General features: G+C 45.6%; 1 protein-coding gene across 4 annotated transcripts; it reads right to left on the reverse strand.

Annotated features, from left to right (window-relative positions):
* Positions 1–7,891: 7,891 nt before the first annotated feature.
* LOC122435002 (X antigen family member 5-like) lies at positions 7,892–24,294 on the reverse strand. Of its 4 annotated transcripts, none has more exons than XR_006267519.1 (6): positions 23,883–24,293; positions 13,289–13,512; positions 12,297–12,376; positions 11,684–11,822; positions 11,154–11,278; positions 7,892–8,004 (listed from the first exon to the last, which is right to left on the reverse strand). XR_006267519.1 is itself a non-coding variant. In XM_043458847.1 (5 exons), the coding sequence occupies exons 1-5, from the start codon at positions 23,961–23,963 to the stop codon at positions 7,972–7,974; spliced, it is 465 nt and encodes a 154-aa protein (XP_043314782.1). In that variant the 5' UTR covers positions 23,964–24,294; the 3' UTR covers positions 7,892–7,971. The 4 variants fall into 4 exon arrangements, 2 of the variants coding, with proteins under 2 accessions (XP_043314782.1, XP_043314783.1); XR_006267520.1 differs by lacking the exon at positions 23,883–24,293 and adding an exon at positions 23,325–23,856; XM_043458847.1 differs by lacking the exon at positions 13,289–13,512 and having other exon boundaries at positions 23,876–24,294.
* Between the last annotated feature and the right edge of the window lie 35 nt (positions 24,295–24,329).

A 24,329-nucleotide genomic window follows, 5' to 3' on the forward strand; every position in this document is an offset into this window, starting at 1 on the left:
TTTGTGCATCAGAGAAGGCAGGAAACCCCTGTCACATGCTCGCAGAGACATGAGCCTGGCAGTAGGCAAAATAAGACCATGCCTCTGCTCCGATAGTGCCTAGACAAGTTGTCCATGTCAATCAGAACTGAGGAATTCTTTTAAAAAGTGCAGATTCCATGATCTACACTCAGTGAATCTCACCATGTGGCTACACAGTGCCTAGTGAATCTATCGAGATTTCACTACATTTGGGAAACCTCAGGGACTTTATTAACCCCTTTGGAGTGAGAACTGTAGTCAAAAAATAAAAGGAAATAGAGAATTGGAACAAGATATTAGAAAAAATATAATAGATAATCAACAGAACCCAAAGCTGGCCTCTTTCAAAACGGTCAATCGAATTCATAAATTTCCATCCACAAGCAGTAAAAAAAAAGATAACTAAAGACAAAACTTACCAATATCAGGAAAGAGGTTACAGATCCCACAGAAATTAAAAGGATTTTATGAATAATTCTACATAACTTCATCTGGCAATTTAGGTGAAGTGGAACAAACTATCAAAGTTCAGTGAAAAAGAAACATAAAATCTATATTAAAACCGAGCTTATGGTTGAAAAATTTACAGAAAAGAAATCTCCAGCCCCAGATAGTATCCCAGGCACAAAAGAGAAGGGGAGGGAAAGAAAGGGTACGGACAGGGAAAAGGTGAATACACACACACTCACACACACACACACACACACACACACACACACATATCCTAATCCAATCATTTAATGAAGATGAATTGGGCCAAATCCAAGCAAAGTGATGAAACCACTCATTTTTTTTCTCATTGTCCTCCAGCTTCCCCTTCCTGCCTCTCTCCTTTGCCCCAGTTCCTTTCTCTTTCTAAAGTCCTGCCCTCCATCAAGAGGAGCGACCCATGATTATAACTGATGTCCACTGCTTGGCTGACATTCAGTGTGGATGCTATCATCCCTGCAGCTGGTACACTCAAGCTCTCTGTCTCTCATGATGGACCAGAAGGTTTCACTCCTAGTTTCAGGGATAGGTAGGAGAGAAGGTGCAGCCATATGTTGGAGCCCTCAGTCCTTCATCTGTGAAGTGCTGATGACCACAAACTGGGGGAGAAACAGAAACAGCAGCACCAGGCCCCTTTCAATGAGAGCTACGTGCCAAACCCAGTGCATCACAGGATTCCTTGACATTCAGGAGCACGCCAAGTAGATTTCCATGCCAGGACTGTTGCATTTATTGTTCCTTCTGCCTGGAATGCTCTTCCCTTAGATAACCCCACAGCCTGCTCCCTCACTTCCTCCAGATCTCTGCTTACTTGCCATCTTTCAGGGAGTCTTTCCCTCATTATCTTGAATAAAATAATGACATCATACCTACATACACCTTTTCCCCTGATGCAGCAATATCTTTCTTCATAGTGCCTGCCACCCTTGATTATTTACTGACCACCAAGTCTATGAAATGAGAGACTTGGTTAGTTTTGTCTTGTCCCAAACTCTTCCAACAGTGCTCAAGTCTATGGCAGGTGCTCAGAAAACATTTGCTGAGACGGACAGTCTGGTGCCAGGCCCTTTACACACATTGCTAACACCCACAGAAACCCTCCAAGATGGGCACTGGCCCCACTGTATTAATTATGAACAAACTGAGATTTCAGGAGACAACTGATTCACTCAACAACACACAGTCAGCATGTCAGGTTCCAGGCTTCAGAATCATATCTGCCAGCTTCCAAATCCTCAGTTCCCCGACAGAGACCTCACAGCCAAGAACATAAGAGGTTTTACTTCTAACACAAAGACTCCAAACAGCTCACAGATATGCAGAGACACCAAAAAGAGCTCACTGAACCTCTGCAGAGAGCGCACAGCTCGAGTCTCAGATGGTGAAACAGAACGGAGACCATAAGCATACACACTGTGACAGAAACCCTGCAAACAGCCCAAAGTCTTCCAGACAGAAAGAAATGAGAACTGCACAGATACTTCACATCATGGAGACTGACTCCAAACCACAGGGACACTGACCGACCTACTACAAAACCCTCTAAACGGAAAGACAGAAGTTTTAATAACTCAAGAATATCATATAATCTTAAGATACAGTTCCCAGACAAATGAAAACTTGCAACCTGTGCATAGAGCCCCACGGAGCTGATAGTTGACACCTTTAGACTGACCCATCATTAAAGCGGCACAGAGGCATCACAACTTGGGACCTAGAATCAAAAGCTCAGTGATCTCACATTCTGGGTGCAGACGCCTACGCAGAGATCTCTCACCCAGGGACTGAAAAGCCAGAAAACTCCAAAGATGCACATCTTGGTGTACAGGCACACATCCTAGAGGCTTTGTACTATGGCTCACAAAATCTACTCAGATCAAATATCCGTTCACTCACAACCCCGCCCAAAGGCTCAAGGAAATCAAATGTACCCAAAGAGCACTTGTGTTGTCATACGTAGCAATACACAATCCCAAGCTGCCAGATAGAGGTTACGCTCCAGGGAGAGACCCCAAACTCAGAGACCTCTCCCTGGACATGAATTGCATGCATTTGTGCAAATGACCCTGTGCTGCCACACGATCCAGACTGAGCGAGAGCTAAACAAGACCGAAATGCCGTCACCATGCACAGCCAGCGACTGCGCCAAACCTCGCCACTAACCAGGGCAGCTATTCGACCCATTCCGGAAAAGCAATAGAACTCGGAGAAAACCTGTATGCTCTAAAAAGCTGCGAACGGCAACATGCCTCTCGTCCTCAGGAGAAAAGCAAGAAAACTCGGAGGAAAATTGTATGCTCTGAGAAGTCGCACACGCCAACGCGGGCGCACGCGGATACAGGCGCCTCCCGCCATCAGTTCCAGTTCTGCGACCCCAATGCGGGCAATCACGCGGCGGCCAGTCACTGCCCAGAACGCTTCCCGGACGCCAAACCCAAAGCGTCAGCCAGTCTCTCGCTCCGTAGTCGTCCTACCAACGAAGCGGTGGAGTTGAAAAAGAGACGAAGAAAGTTTCCGCGTAATACCGCTGTCCGTTCGGATTCGAGAGAGGTGGGACGATGAAGAGGAGCGAATGGGGATGGACCCAGTGGCTCCATGAGTGCCGCCGCTGGGAGCGGCGGTCCATGCCCGACGCGGTGTAAGGAGACCCTCCTAGTTGGCACACGCCCTCTCTCAATGGTACCTTTCAGAGTGGGTGGGCTTACCGCTACCCCTCAGTGGTACATCCCAGGACGGAACTGTTTCATCTCGCGCGCCCCTTGCTGGTGGGATTAGGGAACAGCAGATGTAGATGCCTGTGGACCATTCCATGATGATCCCCAAAGGGCGGAAGGGCAAAGTTAGGGTGAAAACCCCACAGATTGCTGCAAATTTAGACTCAGAAGAAAGTCTTCATAAACTGAAGATTGCGTCTCTATGGGGATCACTGTCATAACAGAGAGCATGGAAAGCATTTTATCTATGGTGGGCATTGTGCTTGTTTGTGCATTCCTGTTCAATACAGAATAGGTCTCATGGGGGAAAGCCAGCCGCAGTCCCCCAAGGGGCAGGATAGAAAAAGCTTCCGACTGGGATCTGAAGGCCTGGCGAGGGAAAGCCCTCTGTCGTTGACTGCGAGTAATATGTGAAAGAGACAACAGGACCTTCCATTCTGTTAGGAAAGGGGTCAACTCCGAGGGGACCCAAGGACACCACCACGTAGGTGAGATAAAGACCATGTCTTTGTCACCATCTTGTCATCCCTGAATATGTTCCCTAGCAGGATCCTCAGCCTGTCTAGCCATGCCTCTCTCAACAAGTTTAAATTTGCTCACTCATTCCATCATTCATTCATTCATTCTCCCCAAAGTATGTGTCAAGCACAACTCTGTGTGTTAGGAAAGAGAAAAATCAACCTTTTCCTCATGGAGCTTACATTCTCTTGGGATCATGTGGTCCCCAAATTCAAGTAATTTATCAGGTCTTTGTAACTGACATGATTAAAATTATATCGGGATAGTGAAATAGATGGGATGATATCTAGAAAGAGTGGTCAGGGAAGTTCTAAGACTGTGACATTTGAGCAAAGGCCTAGAGGAGATATGCCTATCTGGGAAAAAAGTATCCTAGACAGAGGTAAGGCCAGTGGAAAAACTGGGGAGTAGAACCCTGTGTTGTGTGTATGAAAAGAGTGAGGAGGGCAATGTGACAGGCACAGCATGATGGAGGGAGAGCGAGGAGATTGGGTGACAGAAGTGATGAAGGCGAGGACCCTTGGGTCTTCTGGCCATTGGGAGGATTTTGACTTGAACCACAGGAGGGTTCTTATCAGAGAAGTCCCCAGGCTTCTTCCCGAGGCCCAGATCACATATTATTGTTGAGGAGCTCTTGGTGTATTTGAAGAAAAACCCTTCCCCACCCCTTCTGCAGTTGAGCATGCCTTCCCTGGAATCCCCTACACTCAAGGGGAATGTCCCCTACTGCTCCCAGTGAACATCCATGTCAACTGATGATACCCTCAGGAGAGACAGGGCAAGGACCCTCTTGATGTGAATGAGGTCACATCGAGTCTTGCAAAGGCAAAGAGGGATGATATAACAGGCACAGAGATGGCAGGGAGAATGACAAAGAACATTAGCTAGGGCTGGAGAGACTACTTCTGGCAGGAAACTCTCCTTACTTAGTTAGCACCCAACTACGGGCTCCCAGCCCTGCTGCTGGATGATGTACAGTACATTGTCTCTATAGGAGAAAAGAAGCCCCTCCCCAGGGACTGTCTGTAGGGAATGACTCAGTTGCCCGTGGCCTGGGCCTTAATCATGCTCCCTTCATACACATCAGGGGCCTCTGCCCATCCAGACAAGGACATGCTCCATTCCGGGGAGGCTCATGCTGTACACAGGGTCTCTCACAACCTGTCCCGCCCAGACTGCCCTCCTGCTGATCTCACTGCCAATGACTGATTTAATGGGGGAAAGAAAGACAGGGATCTCTGCATTTGTTGTGGAGCCTCATGCAAATGGGTGAATGTGAGATTTCTCCCCAGCTGCTTGGAGGCTCACCTCTGTACCTTCCCCCACCATCTCCCCAGGGAATGTGAAGATTACATTTCACACATCAGGTAAGAAGCTGGATGTGTGATGGGGAGACACAGAGACATATCCTGACAGTGAGTCAGTCATAGCGTCCTTGTGGCCCTGTGCAAATTCCCCCCTCGCCACTACCTGGCCAGGGTTGTGCTGAGTCTTCCTTGCCTCCTCCAAGGAGCCCAAGCTTACATGCAGTCCCTCCCCTCCTCATGACCTGAGACATTCCGTCTGCACTGGGCCTTGGGCGCCCATCTGCTAACGGTGCCCTCCTTGTTGTGGGTTGGGCAGATGGACTGAGGGAGTGTGTGTGCAGTTTTTGTCACAGGGCCCCTGCATGGGTGGTAGTCATATCAGCAAGTAGTGTTCTTAACAGGTTTATTAACTGGGCTTCTGTGAGTTGCCCATTATTACCCTCTCTGAGGATGGGGCCCCAAGCTTTTATGTCTGTAGGGAGGCACGGTAGAAATTGTAGCAAATGTGGCATCACAGGCCTACTTCTAAGACCTGTGACAGTGGGGTCCATCCACCCTTCCTCTTAAGACTATTCTCATATGCAGATACATGAACAGCTGAGAGGCCAAACCCTCTGGGCAAACAAAGACCGCCCATATAATTCTGAGATTTCATGCCCTGGGACAGAGATCTGCAAACAGTTCAGATTTCTCATCCTGGACACCAACCCAGAACAGCTCTAACAGGTTGCACCTGAGGACACAAACGCATTCCAGCTCAGAAATGCCAACTGTGGCCTCAGATGAATTAGGATCCCTAAGAGAAACAGCGTTGCTCACAGCCAGTTCTACAGGGTTAAGTTGTAACCTCGGTGGTTCCTGAATGACACTGCATTCTGAAGGAATTCTGGGTGACAAACAGGAAGAGGCACACTGTACTTTGGACAAACTCGCCCTTATTTAGTCACTCACCTACCTCAGGAAAAGGTTCAGTGACCCCAGATTCTGGCATCTTCCCACATACACAAAAGCATGAAAATGATTAACTTGCAATGTCTGATCTCTGTGCTTCACAGTAATCTTTTACCAGTATTCATGCTAGACTTCTTGTATTTCCTAGGCAAAAATCGTATTGTCTTCAGTGCTACCTCCTCAGAGCAGTGTTCTCAGAGCTATCGGAAGAGCTGTGTCCCGGGCTATAGTCCCCAGGAGACCCCAAATCCAACTTAAACTCACAACTCTTCTGTTGTATGTTTTTCTTTAAGTGGACACTACTCTGGCTTACAGCTCCCATTTACCTCAGAGGCTTCTCACCCCTCCCCCAGAGCCTACACTCCACACCCTGAGACACAGAGTCCCACATCTTTGCCTCTGGGCTACTGGGTGGACATTTGCATTGAGTCTCTGTTCAGTCAACCCCAAGGGAGAGAGGCCTCCAATCTTGCAGTTCCTACAGCCCGCAGTCACCAGCATGTCACCCTGAGGAAGGCAGGTGCATTCCAGGGGTGTGGTGTGCCTTAGAGCTGAGGGGTTCTGAAATTGATTTCCCATGTCTGGGTCCTGAGAATGGCCCTAACCCCACCCTGGTCAACTCTGGTCGTGGTAACTTTGTATCCTGCCCCAATGGGAGGTTCAGAGTGAATGCCAGATCTGCAGAAGCAGCCCCGGGGACCTGGTCCTCTCTATTACAGCACCTACTCTGGGCTACTGAATTCTGGAGATAGGAGAGGGTGTCCCCTCACCGTGCCTGTGACAACACCCTTACATCCCGCTAGTCACCTCTGTCATTTTCCATATTCTATCTCCTGGTGACAGCTGCTTCAATTCCTCTCTCTCCCCAAATTCTCACCCCTCCCCTCCCTTTCCACCAGGTCTCCCCTCCCCTGTCAGGGGCCTCTTTAGCCCCTCCCCCAGCCCTTCTCACAGGGCTTCACCCCATTTTTGTTCTCTCACCCAGCAGCCATGCTCCCTCAGAAGATCCCCTGAAGACCCTGCTTTTTCCCAGGATTCTGCCGGACACCTGTCTCCTGCCCACACACAGGGTCTGTCATAAAGTCCCTGTGAGGGCCAAACTGAAAAATTTGTTCAGGATCCAGATAAAATTCAGACCCAGACCAGGAGTCCGGAGCAGTTCCTATGGGGATGGAAGGAAAAGGAGAGGGTCTCTGAGAGGAGCATCTGGTCTCAGAGTCCTGCAGGGGTGAAAGGGATTTCTTCAAGGGTCCTAGTGAGGATGAAGTGAAATGGCACCTTATAAGTGCTTATGCATACATGCCAAGTGTGTGCAATTCTCTTGAATCATGTCCGCCAGGGTTCTCTGTCGCTGGGATTCTCCTGCAAGAATACTGGAATGGGTTGCCATTTCCTCCTCTAGGGTATCTTGCCGTTCCAGGGATCAAACCCTCATTTCCTGCATCTCCTGCACTGGCAGGTGAATACTTTACCACTGAGCCACCTGGGTAGCCCCAACATCTGTTGAGAGTTAATCTAATATTGTGTTCTCACCACACACACACACAGTCTAACATAAAACAAAGCGATCCTATCAGGAAAAATGCCGATTATCACCTGTTTTAGTCAAGACTATTCTGGCTAGGTTTGTTCAATGCTGCAAAATGAGGAAAGGTTTAAGGTTTAAGCCAGTAGAAATTGTTGATATCAAATATAATAGTATATTTTGAAAAGCAAAAACAATCTAGATCTAAATTTGTGGAATTAATATGCATAGTTAGAGGAATTGGTGGACAGAAAGTCTATGTACAAACATTCTATCTCTACATACATCCTCAACTAGAAAATAAAAATCACAAACCATGAAGTTTCAATAACATTAAATATCCAGGGAAAAGTTAACAAAAAATGTGCAAGTAGAAAATGAAACTTTATTGACAGAACTTTAACAGTCAAATAAACAGCATAAGAACAGCATAGATGGTTTCAGTTTATCTTCTTTCAAGCAAATGGTTCCCCTTCACCTATAATATAAACATTAAACTTACTTAGCAGAACTTTATTTCTATGAGAGGACAGGTATGCAAAGTTCACTGCAGTTGTAGTTCTATAAAATGGACTAAAGCAAGAACACTAAGGGCAACCCTTTGGCTTACCTTCAGTTCATCCTCTCTAGAAATTGTATAGACTTTTCAGGCACATTATGAGTATTTTTAAAAACACACTACTCTTCCTAGTTATACAAGAAAACAAGGACACTGAGTTCAGAACAAATGAAATCAATGGAACCTATCACAATGTAGTTTTCAGTAGAAGGCAAAACTGTGTACACATTCAGTAAAATATCTAACAACAAACAACACCCTAAGGAAAACAGAATACTCAAAAAATGAAACAAAAACGTCCCCCAAAAGTATCATTTACATGTATTGATTTGAAATAATATTCTGAATATAGGATAGCTAAATAGTTGTTACCTCTGTTACTGCTTAAGTGAAGCAAATAAAAAGGCCAGTATTACATTTGTTTCTTCTCTACTGTGGAAAAGTATAGAAATTTTCATTTGTTTTCGTTTATCCCTGATATGGTTGTTTTAAGTTGGTTCAACATTTGCCCCCTCCCCCTTTCCTTGTGGCCCTCGTACAATTCTAAATGTTTCTTTTCACCCTGGAAAGCATTCCAGTTGGTATAATAGATTAGACGGTGACACTAATTTTATGTCATTACTATCACTGGCGACATGGTGACATCAACATGTGAAGCAGAAATAGGACTGTTTCGCACAGCCACACCAAAATAAGAAAGAAAAAAAGGAGAGAAGAGAAGAAAAGGGAGAGCAAGAGGGAGTATGCGTGAGACAGGAAAGCAAGTAGGAAGACAGAAAGAAAGTCTGGAAAAGCAGATATTTTTCCTTGTTTCTAAAGGATAATGGTTTGTGAGAGACAACTCTGACTAATTTCAAAAGGTCATCCAAGGTATCTGTGATGTTTAGTTATTTAGTTACTGTGGGGTATGTTAAATATTTGTTTTTCTATCCTATTAGCCATTTCATCAATATTCTGAAAATATCTGAATTCCAGATTATACTGTTTTAATTCTGTAATATGCTGTTAAGTGTCTTGTTCATATTTCTTATTATGTGTACTTGGGTTTGTCCATTTTCTTCACAGTTATGTAAACTGAGAGGAATGGACTGGTAATTTGGGGTTGGCAGATACAAACTATTACACTCAGAATGGATAAACAACAAGGTCCTACTATACCACACAGGGAACTATGTCCAATCTCCTGTGATAAATCACAATGTAAAAGAATATTTAAAATATATATATATATGTGTGTGTGTGTGTTAAAAAATTATGTAAACTAGCACATTGTCTTCATTTATTAGTTGAAATCCTTTTCCTCTTACTAACAATTGATACCTGTCTTTTATTAAGTATCTTTTTCTTTTTCCCTTCGGTTTCCGCTGTTATTCTTTTTCTTCCCTTTTATATTGGATGTAGGATTTTATATTTATGTACTTTGTAGTTTATATATTACTCTTTTCAAGTACCACACATATTTAGGGTGAAGATTTTTCTATGAGAACATTTTATTCATGTTCTGTAGTTACTTGGAGGTAGTCTGGAAGTGCTATTTTCGTCTAAATGTTCTAATGGAATGGAAGAAAAATGTAAAGTGAAAATTTTTAGAAGCCTAATACACAGTAAATTCTTCCCTAACTATGAAGTTCCTCCTTTAAAATCGGAACCATGCAATTAATTGTCAGCAATTTTGGAAAACACGGATGTGAAAGATACTAAGTTGATTACGTGGGAAGAACTAGAGTTATAGACTTTGACCTTCAAAACTTTTTAAACTGTTACATCAAAGAGGAAAAATAACATATTTGATATGGTTAGAGATGATTATATCATGAGGCTCAGATTTTTATTAGTTCTTTAAGAGTGACAGTGGGATGTATGGCAAAAACCATCATCAAAAACCATCACAGTATTGCAAAATAATTATCCTCCAATTAAAATAAGCAAGTGAAGTGAAGTCGCTCAGTCGTGTCCGACTCTTTGCGACCCCGTGGATTGTAGCCTGCCAGGCTCCTCCTTCCATGGGATTCTCCAGGCAAGAATACGGGAGTGGGTTGCCATTTCCTTCTCCAAAGTAAGCAACCCCCTCAAAAAAAAACAGACCAAACGTGGGGGCAGGTAGTGTGCTTAGAATGTGTATCTTACTCACACCTGCCTTGAATAGCACTGACTACATGCACTCTCTCAACTTGATCAGCCACAGACACAGGACACTAGACTATCTTTGGCCATTTCATTGTTCAGTCATTTCATGCTTCATTGGGGAAAGGATTTAAAATGCAACTGCTTTTTAAGAGCTAGAGAATTCAGAATTTGAGAGAATTTAACAAACATCAAGCAGAATGTTGGCTCATTTTCTTTTTTAAACAAAAGTTTATTTATTTATTTTAATTGGAGGCTAATTACTTTACAATATTGTCATGATTTTTGCCATACATCGACATGAATCAGCCACAGGTGTACATGTGTTCCCCATCAGAAAATGAAATCTCAATTTCCCTGTTATAATTTGACTCAAGATGCTATTTTATGATAAATAAATCATGGAAAACAGAGTATTCTTGTATGCATTCCATCGAAGAGAACCAGAGAATGAAAAAATTAGCATTGAAAAATGAGCATTTTAGTGTATCTGTTCTGAATTCACAACTTACATGAGTAAAGTTGAGTTTAGAAGTTAAGGGATTTCACAGAATCACACACATTATGTTAAAGCTAGTACTAGAACCTACTTGAATGCCTGAGCGTATTTCATATAAACTGATATTTATTACAAATGCATTCCATATTTGTTACAAGCAGAAATTATAAAAGAACCTGAAAATTATTAGCTGTTGGTTAAAGTACTTATACTCAAGAGAAGGAAACGGTTTCCTATTTTCAATTCGATATGGCTTTGATCCTGTCTGTTTCTTTATTTGCAAGTCTGTAAGTCAGGCACTCAGGCATCTGGGGTCTGAACTATCTTTCAAAGAATATGTGACCTCTATTATTAAAATAATAGTAATTTTCCCTCTATATTTTTAAAGATATAATATTCTGAAAAACAGAAACCATATAAATTACTTTCTGAATGGATGACATACCTCCTCTGGCATTTCAACAGTCTCTGTATTTGACGCAATCTCCTCCTTGACATCAGGACCATCTCCGCCTTGACCCCCAGTCTTTGCCAAAGCCAATTCCTGGAGATCAGTTTCCAGGTCAGAATCTTTAAAAAAAAATGTATCAATTCAGCTGTAAAGCATATACTATAAACAAGGGAATGATAATATTGATCCCCTCGGTGTTATGAATTAAAAGCCTTGGGCTAGTTTGGTAAAAATGTGATGAATAAAAACCTCAGGAGCATTATTCCAGGAATGTTTTGCTGGAGAAAAAGGAAAGCAGAATTTTCCAGATGTTATGACCATTTTCCTTTCCCAGGGCTGTCCTCAGACAACTCAGTTGTCGCCTTCTCTTTGTCTTGAAAACAAGGGAACATTTGAGCGACCACACTAACCTGCAAATTATACTCTCCTCAGTTTTTTAGGAACTGTCTAAAGCCCTTTTCTAATGTTTCCTTTCCTCCTCTTACTGGTTATGTCTTAAGACATGATGCACACATACACGTTACCTCGAGGGGCATCCTTCTCCTTCTCTTCATCATGATTCACTGGATCCTCTCCATTGACTTCCTCCTTTCCAGGTGTGATATCCTGAATCTCTGCTGGTGGTTCCTCTTGTTGAGGTTGCTCAACACTGGGCTGCTGGTCCTAGTCGAGTGTGCATGCAAGTAAAACTTTTTGTTGTTAACACATTTAACAGCATAAATATACATAATACACAGATATATCTAATCATAAGTAAGCCTAACAACGTTTTCCCAACACAATTCTATGTACTTACTTTTAATAAAGTTAAACTTCCCACAGAGAAGAGTTAGCTCCCATAAGAGTTACCCAGAAAGACTTTGGAAGCTATTTAAATCTATGCTGGGATGGAAGTGTGCAATCTGTTGTTAATAAGAAGGAGGAGGAAGTCACTGTGCACATTTCCAGGGAATTTCACAGTATACTCATCCAGGCAACGCCAGACTGTAATATATCTGGATCAGTGTTCCTTCCTAAGACAAACTGTCACCCTTTATCAGCACGGAAGACCTTTATCACTGCATCTGCATTACTTAACATCATTTTCTCAAAAGTAAATTTGTGCTAATAGAAAATATCAAATGCTAAGGTACTCACAACCACAGGTTCATCCAGCTGGGAAGAATCTTGACCTGTAGGTCCCAGTGTTGATGCCACTTGCCCACTCATATTTCTCCCTGAAAGTAGAATATTGTGATTTAGAAAACGTATTTAAGAGTACAGCTATATTTGATCACTTTTATGACTGTATGTTGACTTCCTATGTTTTAAAACTGTGAAAATACTTTCAAAAGAAAACTGTGGTTAAGTATGGGTGTACATGCATTCCAATTACACCAAATACAGTTGCTTGCAAAGCCATTTGTATCTTCGCTAAGCTGGCAGAGAAATCACCTTAAGGTACACAAGAAGACAGAGAACTGTTGTGAGGAAGTTTGATTTCACAACAGAATTCTCCATCATGAAGATAGTTAGTGAAATACTGCTAGGAATTTAAAAATTCAGGACTATTGCTCTTGTCACACTCCTATTCACCAGACCTATTTTCCCCAACTCCCTTGGAATTCAGTGGGAACAGGAAGAATGGGTTAGTCTTTACAGCCTGACTATGGCGATTTTCTCAGCGTCTGTGGCTGAGCTGGGTCTGCATACAGAGCATACCGGTCCACTTCTCTCTTGGCACCTTACCACAAAACTCGTGATAGGGTCACAAACCCACCGTGGTCCTGTTTCTAAGCCTTTCCTTAATCGCCCACACTGCCCCCTGCCCAGGTCCCACTCCCGGCCGCAGATTCTGTGCTCTGTCGTCACTTCCAGGGCTCCAATGAGCCAGATATCTCAAACAGCACCCCCAAGCCTCCCCCCACTGTCATCTGACCCCCTGCCCTCCTCTGCCCACCGCCCTTCCTCTCCAGCCACCAGGACAAGATCTAGGGCGTCGCGACACCTGTGAGGAGGAAGATGATGACCCCGAGGGCCTTCCTCCTCAAAGGCCGCAGATGGCACTACCCGACCCGCCCGAAACTCGCTGGCTCCCCCTGACACGCACGCACACTTAAACTCCAGACAGGACAGATTTGTGAACCCACCGGGTGAGTCTCAAGTAGTGAGAATGAACCGGAACTGAATAAACACACAGGTCTCAGGCCCAACGGTTCTCACAGAATGCGCTCAGGAAGGCGTATGCGCACTAAGGCGCATGCGCAGAAAGAGGCGCGTGCGCACACCCTGCGCATGCTCCCTGACTTGGGCCTGTGCAGTGCAGGTTGAGGTTTTCCCGCCACTGAGGTAGAGTCCTGGAACCGCAGGGTCTCTGGAGGATGAGTAAAGGGCTTGAAGTCTATATGTTTTTCCTTCCAGGGCAGTCTAGCTTATGCATCCACAAACTGTGGTGATAGGTAGTCCCAGGTTACCCTTAGTGGAGAATGTGTCTCAGGAAGACACTCATGACAGAAATAGATATTAAGGTTTTTAATACCTATTTTTATACATGCTTTGATGAACCATTTCTTTCTCTGCTTCTGGGTTTTCCATCATGCTTGCAATGGCTTTACTCATTTCCATGGAATCCATAAATCCATACCTCTGTTGCCATTTTTTGCTTGGAGCACTGCACATTTAAATCTCTGAACTGGTAACTGATTTCTCTGAATATACCTCTGGTTCCTATACAATATTGTTCTTTTAGCATTGGGCTTTACTTTCACCACCAGACACATCCACAACTGGGTGTTGTTCCACTTTGGCTTAGCCTTTTCATTCCTTCTGTAGCTATTTCTTCACTCTTCTCCAGTAGCACATTCTTCTTCTTCTTCTATTATAGTGGGAATTTTCGTGCTTACTAGGAGTTTTAATTTTACCCAAGAGAAAGGAAAACATGCTCACACAAGGACCTTTACTCAAATATTCTACTCATGTACTCCTAATAGCCAAACCTAGAAACAGCCCAACTATTCAACAACTGGTATACAGATGAAAGAAAAACAAAAGCGTATATTCATACAAAAGAATAATACACAGTCACTTAAAAAGGAACTACTAATGCATGTAACAGCAAGGATGCATCTCAGCTGTGCCAATGAGAGATGTCAGACACAGTAAGCTATATTATATGATTTCATGTCAATGGATTCCTGGAAAAGGCACAAATATAGGCACAGAAATATATCCGTCGTTGCCAGTGTATAGGAGTGGAGGAAGGAGTCTGATGGCAAATAGCCCAAGGGAGCATTTGCGAACCCAAGGGTCCCTCCCCATCCCCAATCTGCAGGTGTAGGAAAACCTGTCCTCCCCTAGTTGACCCTCAGGAAAACGAACCCCAACTAGCCTCCACAATTCCTCCCCCCTCGCTCCCCACCCACATATCATACAAGGTTGCTCTGGTGTTCCTCTGGTCCGCCTGGGTTTCAAGGCTCCCTGCCAGCATTCAGTAGGTGCCCTAGATCTCGCACATTCTTGATAGTATCATTTGAAGGATACAAGTTTTAATTTTGATGATTCCAAATTGCCTATTTTTGTTTCCTTTGGTGCTTGTGCTTTTTGTATCATATCTAGGAAATCATTGCCTAATCCAAGATTCACATTTACATCTCGGTTTTCTTCTTAGTACTTTACAGTTTTAGCTCTTATATTTAGGTGTTTTATCAATTTTTAGTTAATTGTTATCTACAGTGTGAGGTATAGGTTGAAATTGATTCTTTTGCATGTGAACATCCAGTTATTCCAAGACGATTTGTTCAAACATTATTCTTTGCCATTGAATGGCCTCTACACCCCTCACAATAATCAACTGACCATAGAGATATGGGCTTGTTTCTTGACTCTCCATTCCATTCCATTCTGTGTCTATATACAATCCTTATGTCAGTACCATAATGTCTTGATTATTGTAGGTTTGAAGTGGGTTTTGAAATTGGGAAGTGTAACTACTTGTTCTTTCTCCACACTGTTTTCGCTATCCCAGGACCCTTTTAATTCTTACAATTCTAGGATCGGTTTGTTGATTTCCAGGGGAAAAGAGCAGTTTGAACTTTGATAGCCCTCTACTAGGGGAGTACTGCCATCTTAACACAATAGTGAGTCTTCCAATCCACAGATGTGATCTCCAAAGTCTGTAAAACTCTGAGCAAGCTCTGGGAGTTGGTGATGGACAGGGAAGACTGGCATGCTTCAGTCCATGGGATTCCAAAGAGTCAGAGACGACTGAGCGACTGAACTGAAGTAAAATTTCCACTCATCTAGACTGTCTTTCATTTCACTCAGCAATGTTTTGTAATTTGTATTCTACAAATCCTGAAAGTGTATAGAAATCTATTTTCACTTTGTATATGACCTTGTATTCTGTAAACCTGTTGAGCCCCTGTAGTAAGTCTAACAGTTTCTATGGGGAGAGGGTGGTTCTTCATGATTTTTTATACACAAGATTATATCATGGATCGACAAGATGGTGGAGGAGTAGGTGGATGGGGAATACATCTCTCTCCAAGGATACATCAGGAATATACCTTCAGACACAGAAGTGCATGCAGAACACCAGCCGAGCACAGATAGCAGCACCTGACCAGTGGAAAAGAATATATAGACCCACACAAAACTCGGTAGGATGAGGCAACTATGGAGGAAAAACAGGAGTGTTAGTAGGGCTGGACCTGCCCTCGGTCAGTGGGGGAACTGAAGCAAGGGTCCGATCCCCACATGGGGCAATTGTCTGAGTCAGAGGAGAAACATTTCAGGCTGAGAGTGAAACAGCTCATCTGTGGCACCCTAAATGGAGTGCGAATCAGACATCCTTGCCACAGACATACATACTCTCGATGGTGCAGTGGCTGGGAGCTGGAGTTTAGGGATTGTGGAACAATCCCAGGGCAAGGGCTGCTGTTGACTGCAGAGAGACTGATGGAGGGGATGTAAGGGAGGAGACTGTGGTGGGAAATACCTGTGGAGGAAATTCGGGCAGCCATGGAAGTAAGGTGATACTGCTGAGTCATGTGTAGGGCGTGGAGCCATCACCATTGCCTCTCGAACATGCCAGCACTGGCAGCTGAACAATAGAGAGGCTGGCCCATCAAATGCCTGACGCACTGAACTACAGAGTAGGACTACACCCAGGGTGCTTCTTTAAGTGACTGATGCACCAAACTACAGAGTAGGACCACACCCAGGGTGCTTCTTTAAGTGACTGATGCACCAAACTACAGAGTAGGACCACACCCACGGTGCCCCTTTAAGTGCCTGATGCTTGAAAAACAGAGAAGGATCCCAGGTAAGGAAGCCTTCTATGTGCCTGAATGGGTGGAGCTATGGAGAAAAACTGGCCAAAGAGGCCTTCCGATCGCCAGCTACAAGAGCCTCGAAAAAAGACTCTGATAGGGCCATAACTCCTGTGGCAGAGGCAGTCCATGTCCCTGCACACTTGGCACCGCCAGGGTCCCTGCACGCCGAGCTGCTGTGCAACGTTCACGCTCAACTCGCACTGGGGCAGAGCTGCCACAGACAAGAAAAGTCTTATGTCTATGCATGCAGGGTCACGTTGGTAGTGTCCGACTCTTTGTGACCCTGTGGACTGTGGCTTGCCAGGCTTCTCTGTCAGGGAGGGGGTTCTCCAGGCAAGAATACTGGAGTGTATTGGCCAATACTGGTTGCCATACCCTTCTAGAGCACTATACTTCCTGCTGCCCTAGCCGCCAACTCCCCTGAGTACCTGATGTTGCCAAAACCCCTGTGACTCAAGCAGCTGCACCACCTCCACACCTGGCCCTCGCAGGGGCAAACCCAAGTCCTCCAAGGCAGCCTCAGGAGCAAACCCCTGTGGACCGCCCATATCCAGAGGTGGAAATAAAACCACAATTGAAACCCAAGGGCAGTGTGACTAAGGAAGAAGACTCAAAACCCTCCCACCAGGTGCACAAGCTGCAGATTAAAACCACACGATCAACTAGACAGACTCTGTGTCTGTGGGAATATATAAAAGGTCACTGAGAGCTCCCACAAAAGATTAGATCATCTGCAAATAGAATAGTTTTACTTCTTTGCCAATGTAGATGCATTTTATTTCTTTCCCTTGCTTTATTACCGTCTCCAGAACCATGTGGAATAGAAGTGGTAAGAGATGTTATCCTTCTATAGTTCTTGATTTTCGGGGGAAGTACTTCTGCCTTTTATCATTAAGTATGATGATAGCGATGGGTTTTTCATAGATGCTTTATATCACATTCAACATGTTGCCTTCTGCTTTAGTTTGAGTCCTTGTATTTTGAACGGATGCTGAATTTTGTCAAATGCTTTTTTAGGTAGCTACTGAGATGATAATGCAGTTTTTCTCCTTTATTCTACAGATGTGGTATAATAAGTTAATGGATTGTTAACAGTAAATGAACAAGGACGAGGATTTTGTAAGGATTTTTCTTTTCCTTTTTTTTTTTTTTAAGATTTTCACTTTCATTGATGCTGCCAAAATGCTGTCCGTCAGTAAAGCTGATGTCCATCAGTAAAGCAGGAGAAGGAAAGCTTGCTTTCTACCACATCACATCATTCTTGGCACAGACACTCTGCTGCAGTGAACAGGATGCTTAGACCTTTGCTCATCACGGAGTTCACCAGTTGTGTAGGAGGGAGGCTGAGCATGGTTAGAAATGCAAATAGTCCGATCCCACCCAGGACCAACAAGACTGAGTGAAAAATGGCTCTCCATGGAACCACAGGAAGTAGAAGGTACTACAGGGGAGAGGGTTCCATTTGGTAACAATGCAAGTACTGTGTATGGATGGACAAACCGTCCACCACTGCCCAGGGTGACAAACTGTAGCCTTTGACACAGATGGGGAGGATGCCACCCTGGAGACCCAGGCCTCAAACCTGGACCGAGGGGAGTCCCCTTTCTCAGATGTCCAGGAGGACGCTCCAGGCCCATTTTGGTCATGCCAACACCGTGCAGATTTGAATACACAAGCAGCAGTGATTGGTTGTGGGGATTCAGAGGCAAGGAATCCCAGACCACTCTGGGGAGCCCACGTGGAAAACACAGGCTCAGGCTCTCACGGGGAACAGGGACAAAGAGCCCAGATCAGACCAGGGCTCACACAGTCAGGTGCTGAGGTTGATGGGCAAGAGTTCACAGTGGGGGTCTTGGGCCTGAGCACTGGAGGACCAGTGGAACCCAGTGTCCAGGAGTGTTCGCTGCCCAGTAAACAGGCTGGAGACGCTTCCCCAGTCAGTGGCTGCATTAGTGAGGTCACTCTAGGAGTCAGCTGGCATCCGTGGGCGCATCTCTGAGTCTTAGATAATCAGTCATCTGAGTTTCAGTGTCCTAAGAACTTCTAAGGTGTCATCTCACTTGAAGAAAACCCTGTCACCCCTGCAGGAACTTGAGTCCTGCTCTTTCTCGCTGAGACCCCCTCCCTTTCGCCCCAGCCCTGAGGGAAGTGCATTGGATGCCTGGTCTAGGTCTGGATTTTCTCTGGACCCTGGAGAGATTTTCAGTTCAGCCCTCACCAGGACATTAAGACAGACACCTGTGTGTGGGCAGGAGAGAGGTGTCCTGCAGAATGCAGGGAGCAGGCAAGGTCCTCAGGGGATCGTCTGAGGGAGTGAGGGTGCTCGGTGAGAGGCCACAGATGGGGTGAGGATGTAACTGAGGCCCTGTGAGCAGGGCTAGAGAGGGGCTAAAGAGGCTCCTGGAGTGGGAGGGAGGCCTGGTGGAAGGTGAGGGGAGAGGGTGGGGATTTGGGGATAGAGAGAATTTGTGGCAGCTGTCACCAGGAGAGGGACTCTGGAAAACGACAGATGACTACAGGGATGTAAGGGAGCTGTCATAGGCACAGTGACGGGAAGACCTTTCCTATCTCCAGAATTCAGTAGCCCACAGTGTGTGCAGAGAGGAACAGGTCCCTCGGACTCGTTCTGTGAATCTGGGATTCACTCTGAATTCCCATGGGGCAGGATACAAAGTCAACACACCCAGAGGTGACCAGGGTGGGTTAAGTCCATTCTGAGGACCCAGACATGGGAAATCAATTTCAGAACTCCTCAGCTCTCAGGCAATCCCCACCCCTGGGATGAATCTGCCTTCTTCAGGATGACATGCTGGTGAATGCAGACTGCAGGGACTGCAGGACTGGAGGCCTCTCTCCCTTGGGGTTGACTGAACAGAGACTCAGTGCAAATGCCAACACAGCAGCCCAGAGGGAAAGATGTGGGGTTCTGTGTCCGAGGGTGCAGGCTGTAGGCTCTGGGGGAGAGGGGTGAAGCCTCTGAGCTAAAGGAGAGCTGTTATCTAGAGTAGTGTCTACTTCAAGAAAAGCATATAACAGGAGAGTTGTGAGTTTAAGTTGGATTTGGAGTCTTCTGGGAACTACAACCCAGGACACAGATCCTCCGTTAGCTCTGAGGAAACTGCTTGGAGGAGGTAGCAGAGAAGTCAGTATGATTGTTGCCTAGGAAGTACATGCAGTCAGGCGTGCACATTGGTTAAAGAGTGCTGTGAAACACAGAGATCAGATGTCACAAGTTCATTATTTTCATGCTTTTCTGTGTGGGGAAGAGGCAAGAATCTAGGGTCACTGAACAGTTTCCTGAGGTATGGGTAAATAAAAAAGGCCAACTTGTCCAAAGCACAGGGTGCCTCATACTGTTTTTCACCGTAAATTCCTTCAGAATGCACTTTAGGTCAGCAACCAGAGTGGTTACAATTTAACACTTGTAGTACTGGCTGAGAGTAATGCTGTTTGTCTTAAGCATCTGAATTTACCTGAGGCCAGATGTTCAAGGTGGATTTAGAAAAGGCAGAGGAACCAGAGATCAAATGTCCAACATCGTTTGGATCATACAAAAAGCAAAAAAGTACCAAAATATCTCCATCTGCTTTAATGACTAACTAAAGCCTTTGACTGTCTGATAGAAAAAGCAAAAGAGTTCCAGAAAAACATTTCGTTCTGCTTTAATGACTATGCCAAAGCCTTTGACTGTGTGGACCACAAGAAACTCTGGAAAATTCTGAAACAGATGGGAATACCAGATCACCTGACGTGCCTCTTGAGAAATGGGTATGCAGGTCAGCAAGCAACAGCCAGAACTGGACATGGAACAACAGACAGGTTCCAAATAGGAAAAGGCGTAACTGAAGGCTGTATATTGTCACCTTGCTTATTTAACTTAGATGAAGAGTACATCATGAGAAACAGTGGGCTAGATGAAGCACAACCTGGAATCAAGATTGCCAGGAGAAATATCAGTATCTCAGACATACAGATGACATTACCCTTATGGCAGAAAGCGAAGAAGAACTAAAGGGTGTTTGAAGAAAGTGAAAGAGGAGAGTGAAAAAGTTGGCTTAAAACTCAACATCCAGAAAACTAGGATCATGGTATCTGGTCCCATCACTTCATGGCAAATAGATGGGGAAACAGTGACAGACTTTATTTTGGGGGGCTCCAAAATCAATGCACATGGTGACTGTAGCCATCAAATGAAAAGACACTTGTTCCTTGGAAGAAAAATTAGGAGCAACCTAGACAGCATATTAAAAAGCAGAGACATTACTATGCCAAGAAAGGTCCATCTAGTCAAGGCAATGGTTTTCCCAGTAGTCATGTATGCATGTGAGAGGTGGACTGTAAAGAAAGCTGAGTGCCGAAGAATTGATGCTTTCAAACTGTGGTGTTGGAGAAGACTCTTCAGAGTCCCTTAGACTGCAAGGAGATCCAACCAGTCCATCCTAAAGGAAATCAGTCCTGAATATTCATTGGAAGGACTGATGCTGAAACTGAAACTCCAATACTTTGGCCACCTAATGCGAAGAACTGACTCATTTGAAAAGACCCTGATGCTGGGAAAGATTGAAGGCAGGAAGAGAAGGGGACGACAGAGGATGAGATGGTTAGATGGCATCACCGACTCAATGGACATGAGTTTGCATAAACTCTGGGAGTTCATGATGGACAGGGAGGCCTGGAATGCTGCAGTCCACGGGCTCTCAGAGAGTTGGACACGACTGAATGACTGAACTGAATTGAGAGTTGGAATTCTCTAAGATGTTTAGGGTCTCTGTCCTCAGGTGTGACGTATTTGAGCTGTTTTGGGTTGCTTTCCAGGATGAGTGCTCTCTAAACTGTTTGTGGATCTCTGTCCCAGGCGTGAAGTCTCTGAACTATTTGGGAGGGTTTTGTCCAGAGGGTTGGGTCTCTGAGCTGTTCATGGATCTGCATATGAGAGTAGTCTTAAGAGGAAGGCTGGATGGACCCCACTCTCATGGGTCTTAGAAGTAGACATGTGATATCACATTTGCTATGATTTCTACCATGGCTCCCTACAGAGATAAAATCTTGTAGCCCCATCCTCAGGGAGGGCAAGTCATGTGCAGTACACAGGAGCCCATGGTAACAATACTGAAGAGAACAATACTTCCTGACAAGACTACCACCCTTGATAGGGGCCCTGTGAAAAAATTGTGTACAGGCACTCACTCAATCTGCCCAACCCATCAGAAAGAGGCCACCATTTGCAGATGGGAGCCCAAGGTGCAGTGCAGTTGGAAGTTCTTGGCTCATAAGGACAGGAGGAACTGGATGCAGGCTTGGGCTCCTTGGAGGAGGCAGGGAAGACTTAGCAGAACCCTGGCAATGTAGTGGGGGAGGGGGGCATTGGCACAGGGCTACAACGACCCTGTGACTGTCTCAATGTCAGGATAAGTCTCGGTGTCTTCCCCATCATACACCCAGCTGCTCACCTGATGTATTGAATGTAATCTGCACATTCCCTGGGGACGTGGTGGTGGAAAATGCAGAGATGAGCCTCCAAGCAGGTGGGGATCAACATCACATTCACCAGTTTGCATGAGGCTCCACCACAAATGCAGTGATCCCTGCCTCTCTTTCCCCCACTAAAGCATTCGTTGGCACTGAGGTCAGCAGGAGGGCAGTCAGGGCTGGACAGCTTGTGAGGGACCCTGTGTACAGCATGAGCCTCCCCATGACTGGATCATCTCCATGTCTTGATCAGGGCAGAGGACTCTGATGTGTGCCAAGGGAGCATGATTTACTCAGGCCTCGGGCAACTGACTCATTTCCTAGAGACAGTCCCTGCTGGGGGGCGGGGCGGGGAGGGGGACCACCTTATTTTCTCCTGTAGAGATAGGTACCTCATCCAGTAGCAGGGCTGGGGGCCCATAGGTGGGTGCTAATTGGGGATCCTTTGCTGCCAGAGATAGTCTCTCTGTCCCTGTCCAATGTTCTATCTTTGTCTTTCTCCCTGCCATCTCTGTGTCTGTTACATCCTTCCTCTTAGCGTTTATGAGACTGTCTGTGACCTCCCTCATACCGTGAGGGTCCTTCCTCTGTCCTGAGGATATCATCAATCAACATGGATGTCCACTGGGAGCAGTAGAAGGGATTCCCCTTGAGTGTAGTGGATTCCAGGAAAGGCATGTTCAACTGCAGAGGGTCTGTAGATTTCCCGGGATGAATCTAGAGCTCCTCAACAAACATTGTGTGATCTGGACATCTGAAAGAACACTGGGGGCTTCTCTGGTAAGAACCCTTCTATGGCTCAAGTCAAAGTCACCTCTATGGCCAGAGGCCCTAGGGGACCCGCCCCTCATCAACGCTCTCATCAGATCTCCCGGCCCTCCTTCCATCATGCTGTGACAGTCACATAACCCTCAACATTCTTTTCATACACTCTACACTGAGTTCCACTCCCGTTTTTTACACTGGCCTTAAATCTGTCTGAGACACTTATCTCCCTGAGAGGCATCTCCGCTAGGTTTTGCTTAAATGTCACAATCTTAGAAGGAACATCCCTGGCCACTCTTTCTAGATATCATCCCCTCTCTCTATTTCACTATCGCGGTTTAACGTTAATCACAGCAGTTATGAACACCCGATAAATTACTTATCTTTTGGGGCTGTATGACCCCATCACAATGTAAGTTCCATGAAGCCAAGGTTGATTTTCTCTTTCCTAACACACAGAGTTCTGCTTGACAGAAACTGTGGAGAAGATGATTGAATGTAGGCATGAATAAGCAAATTAAACTTGTTGACAGAGGCATAGCTAGACAGGCTGAGGATTCTGCTAGTGAACAAATTCAGGGATGACAAGATGGTGACAAACCCATGGTCTTTATCTCACCTATGCACTATCCTTGGCTCCCCTCGGAGTTGACCCCTTTCCCAACAGAATGGAATATCCTGTTGTCCTTCTCACATATTACTCGGAGTCAACGACACAGGCCTTCCCCACTCCAGACCTTCAGATCCCAGTCCAAAGATTTCTCTCCCCTGCCCGCTGGGGGACTGTGGCTGGCTTTCCCCATTGAGACCTATTCTGTATTAAACAGGAAAGCACAAACAAGCACAATGCCCAGCACACAGAAAATGCTTCCCATGCTTCCTGTTATGATAGTGGCCACTACAGAGAAGTAATCTTCAGTTTATGGAGACATTTTTCTGAGTCCAAGATTGCAGCAATCGGCGGGGTTTTCATCCTCACGTTGCCCTTCCACCCTTGGAGGATCATCCATCCTCTAACGGGCCACCGGCATCTACATCGGCTGTTCCCCAGGCTCACCACCAAGGGGCGCGCCAGATGAAACAGTTCGGTCCAGGGATGTGGCTCTGAGGGGTAGCGGTAGAACCACCCACTCTGGAAGGTACCATTCAAGAGCGCGTATGACAATTAACAGAGTACCTTTAAACCGCGTCGGGCATCGACCAGAGTTCCCAGCGGAGGCACCCATGGCACCACTGTCTCCATCCCCATTCGCTCCATTCCGGCTTCCGGCTGTATCTGAGTCCGAGTGGACACCGGTATTAAGCGGCAGCTGTCCTCGTCTCTTTTCGAATTCCCCCCTTCGTTTCTACATGGTTACATCCAAGGGGGGACGGCTACTGAGCGAGCTGGGCTGCCAGTTTGGGGTCTGGCGTCAGGGAGCGTTCTGGGCATTGATTGGTCACCGCGAGGTCGCAGGAATGAGCTCTTCCGGGGCGCGAATTGGCGCCGGAAGTCCCGCGAGTCCCGCCCTGCTTCGTCTCCGGCCCAGTTCCAGTTGGCTGGCTGGCTGTTACAGGCACTGGGATGGCTGACCTGGACCTGAGGACGAGAGGCATGTTGCCGTTCGCGGCTTTTTAGAGCATA

The sequence above is a fragment of the Cervus canadensis genome, chromosome X (assembly GCF_019320065.1).
Source record: "Cervus canadensis isolate Bull #8, Minnesota chromosome X, ASM1932006v1, whole genome shotgun sequence".
Taxonomy (NCBI): domain Eukaryota; kingdom Metazoa; phylum Chordata; class Mammalia; order Artiodactyla; family Cervidae; genus Cervus; species Cervus canadensis.

What these genes read in the sequence shown, in the direction of transcription:
- LOC122435002 (XM_043458847.1), bottom strand. Translation starts at nt 23,963, where the DNA reads ATGGAGCGAATGGGGATGGAGACAGTGGTGCCATGGGTGCCTCCGCTG. An exon ending in ACGCGGTTTAAAGGTACTCT is followed by an intron (nt 12,377 to 23,875) that starts GTTAATTGTCAT and finishes TTCTACTTTCAG; the next exon opens with GGAGAAATATGAGTGGGCAA. An exon ending in CTGTTGAAATGCCAGAGGAG is followed by an intron (nt 8,005 to 11,153) that starts GTATGTCATCCA and finishes TTTATATTATAG; the next exon opens with GTGAAGGGGAACCATTTGCT.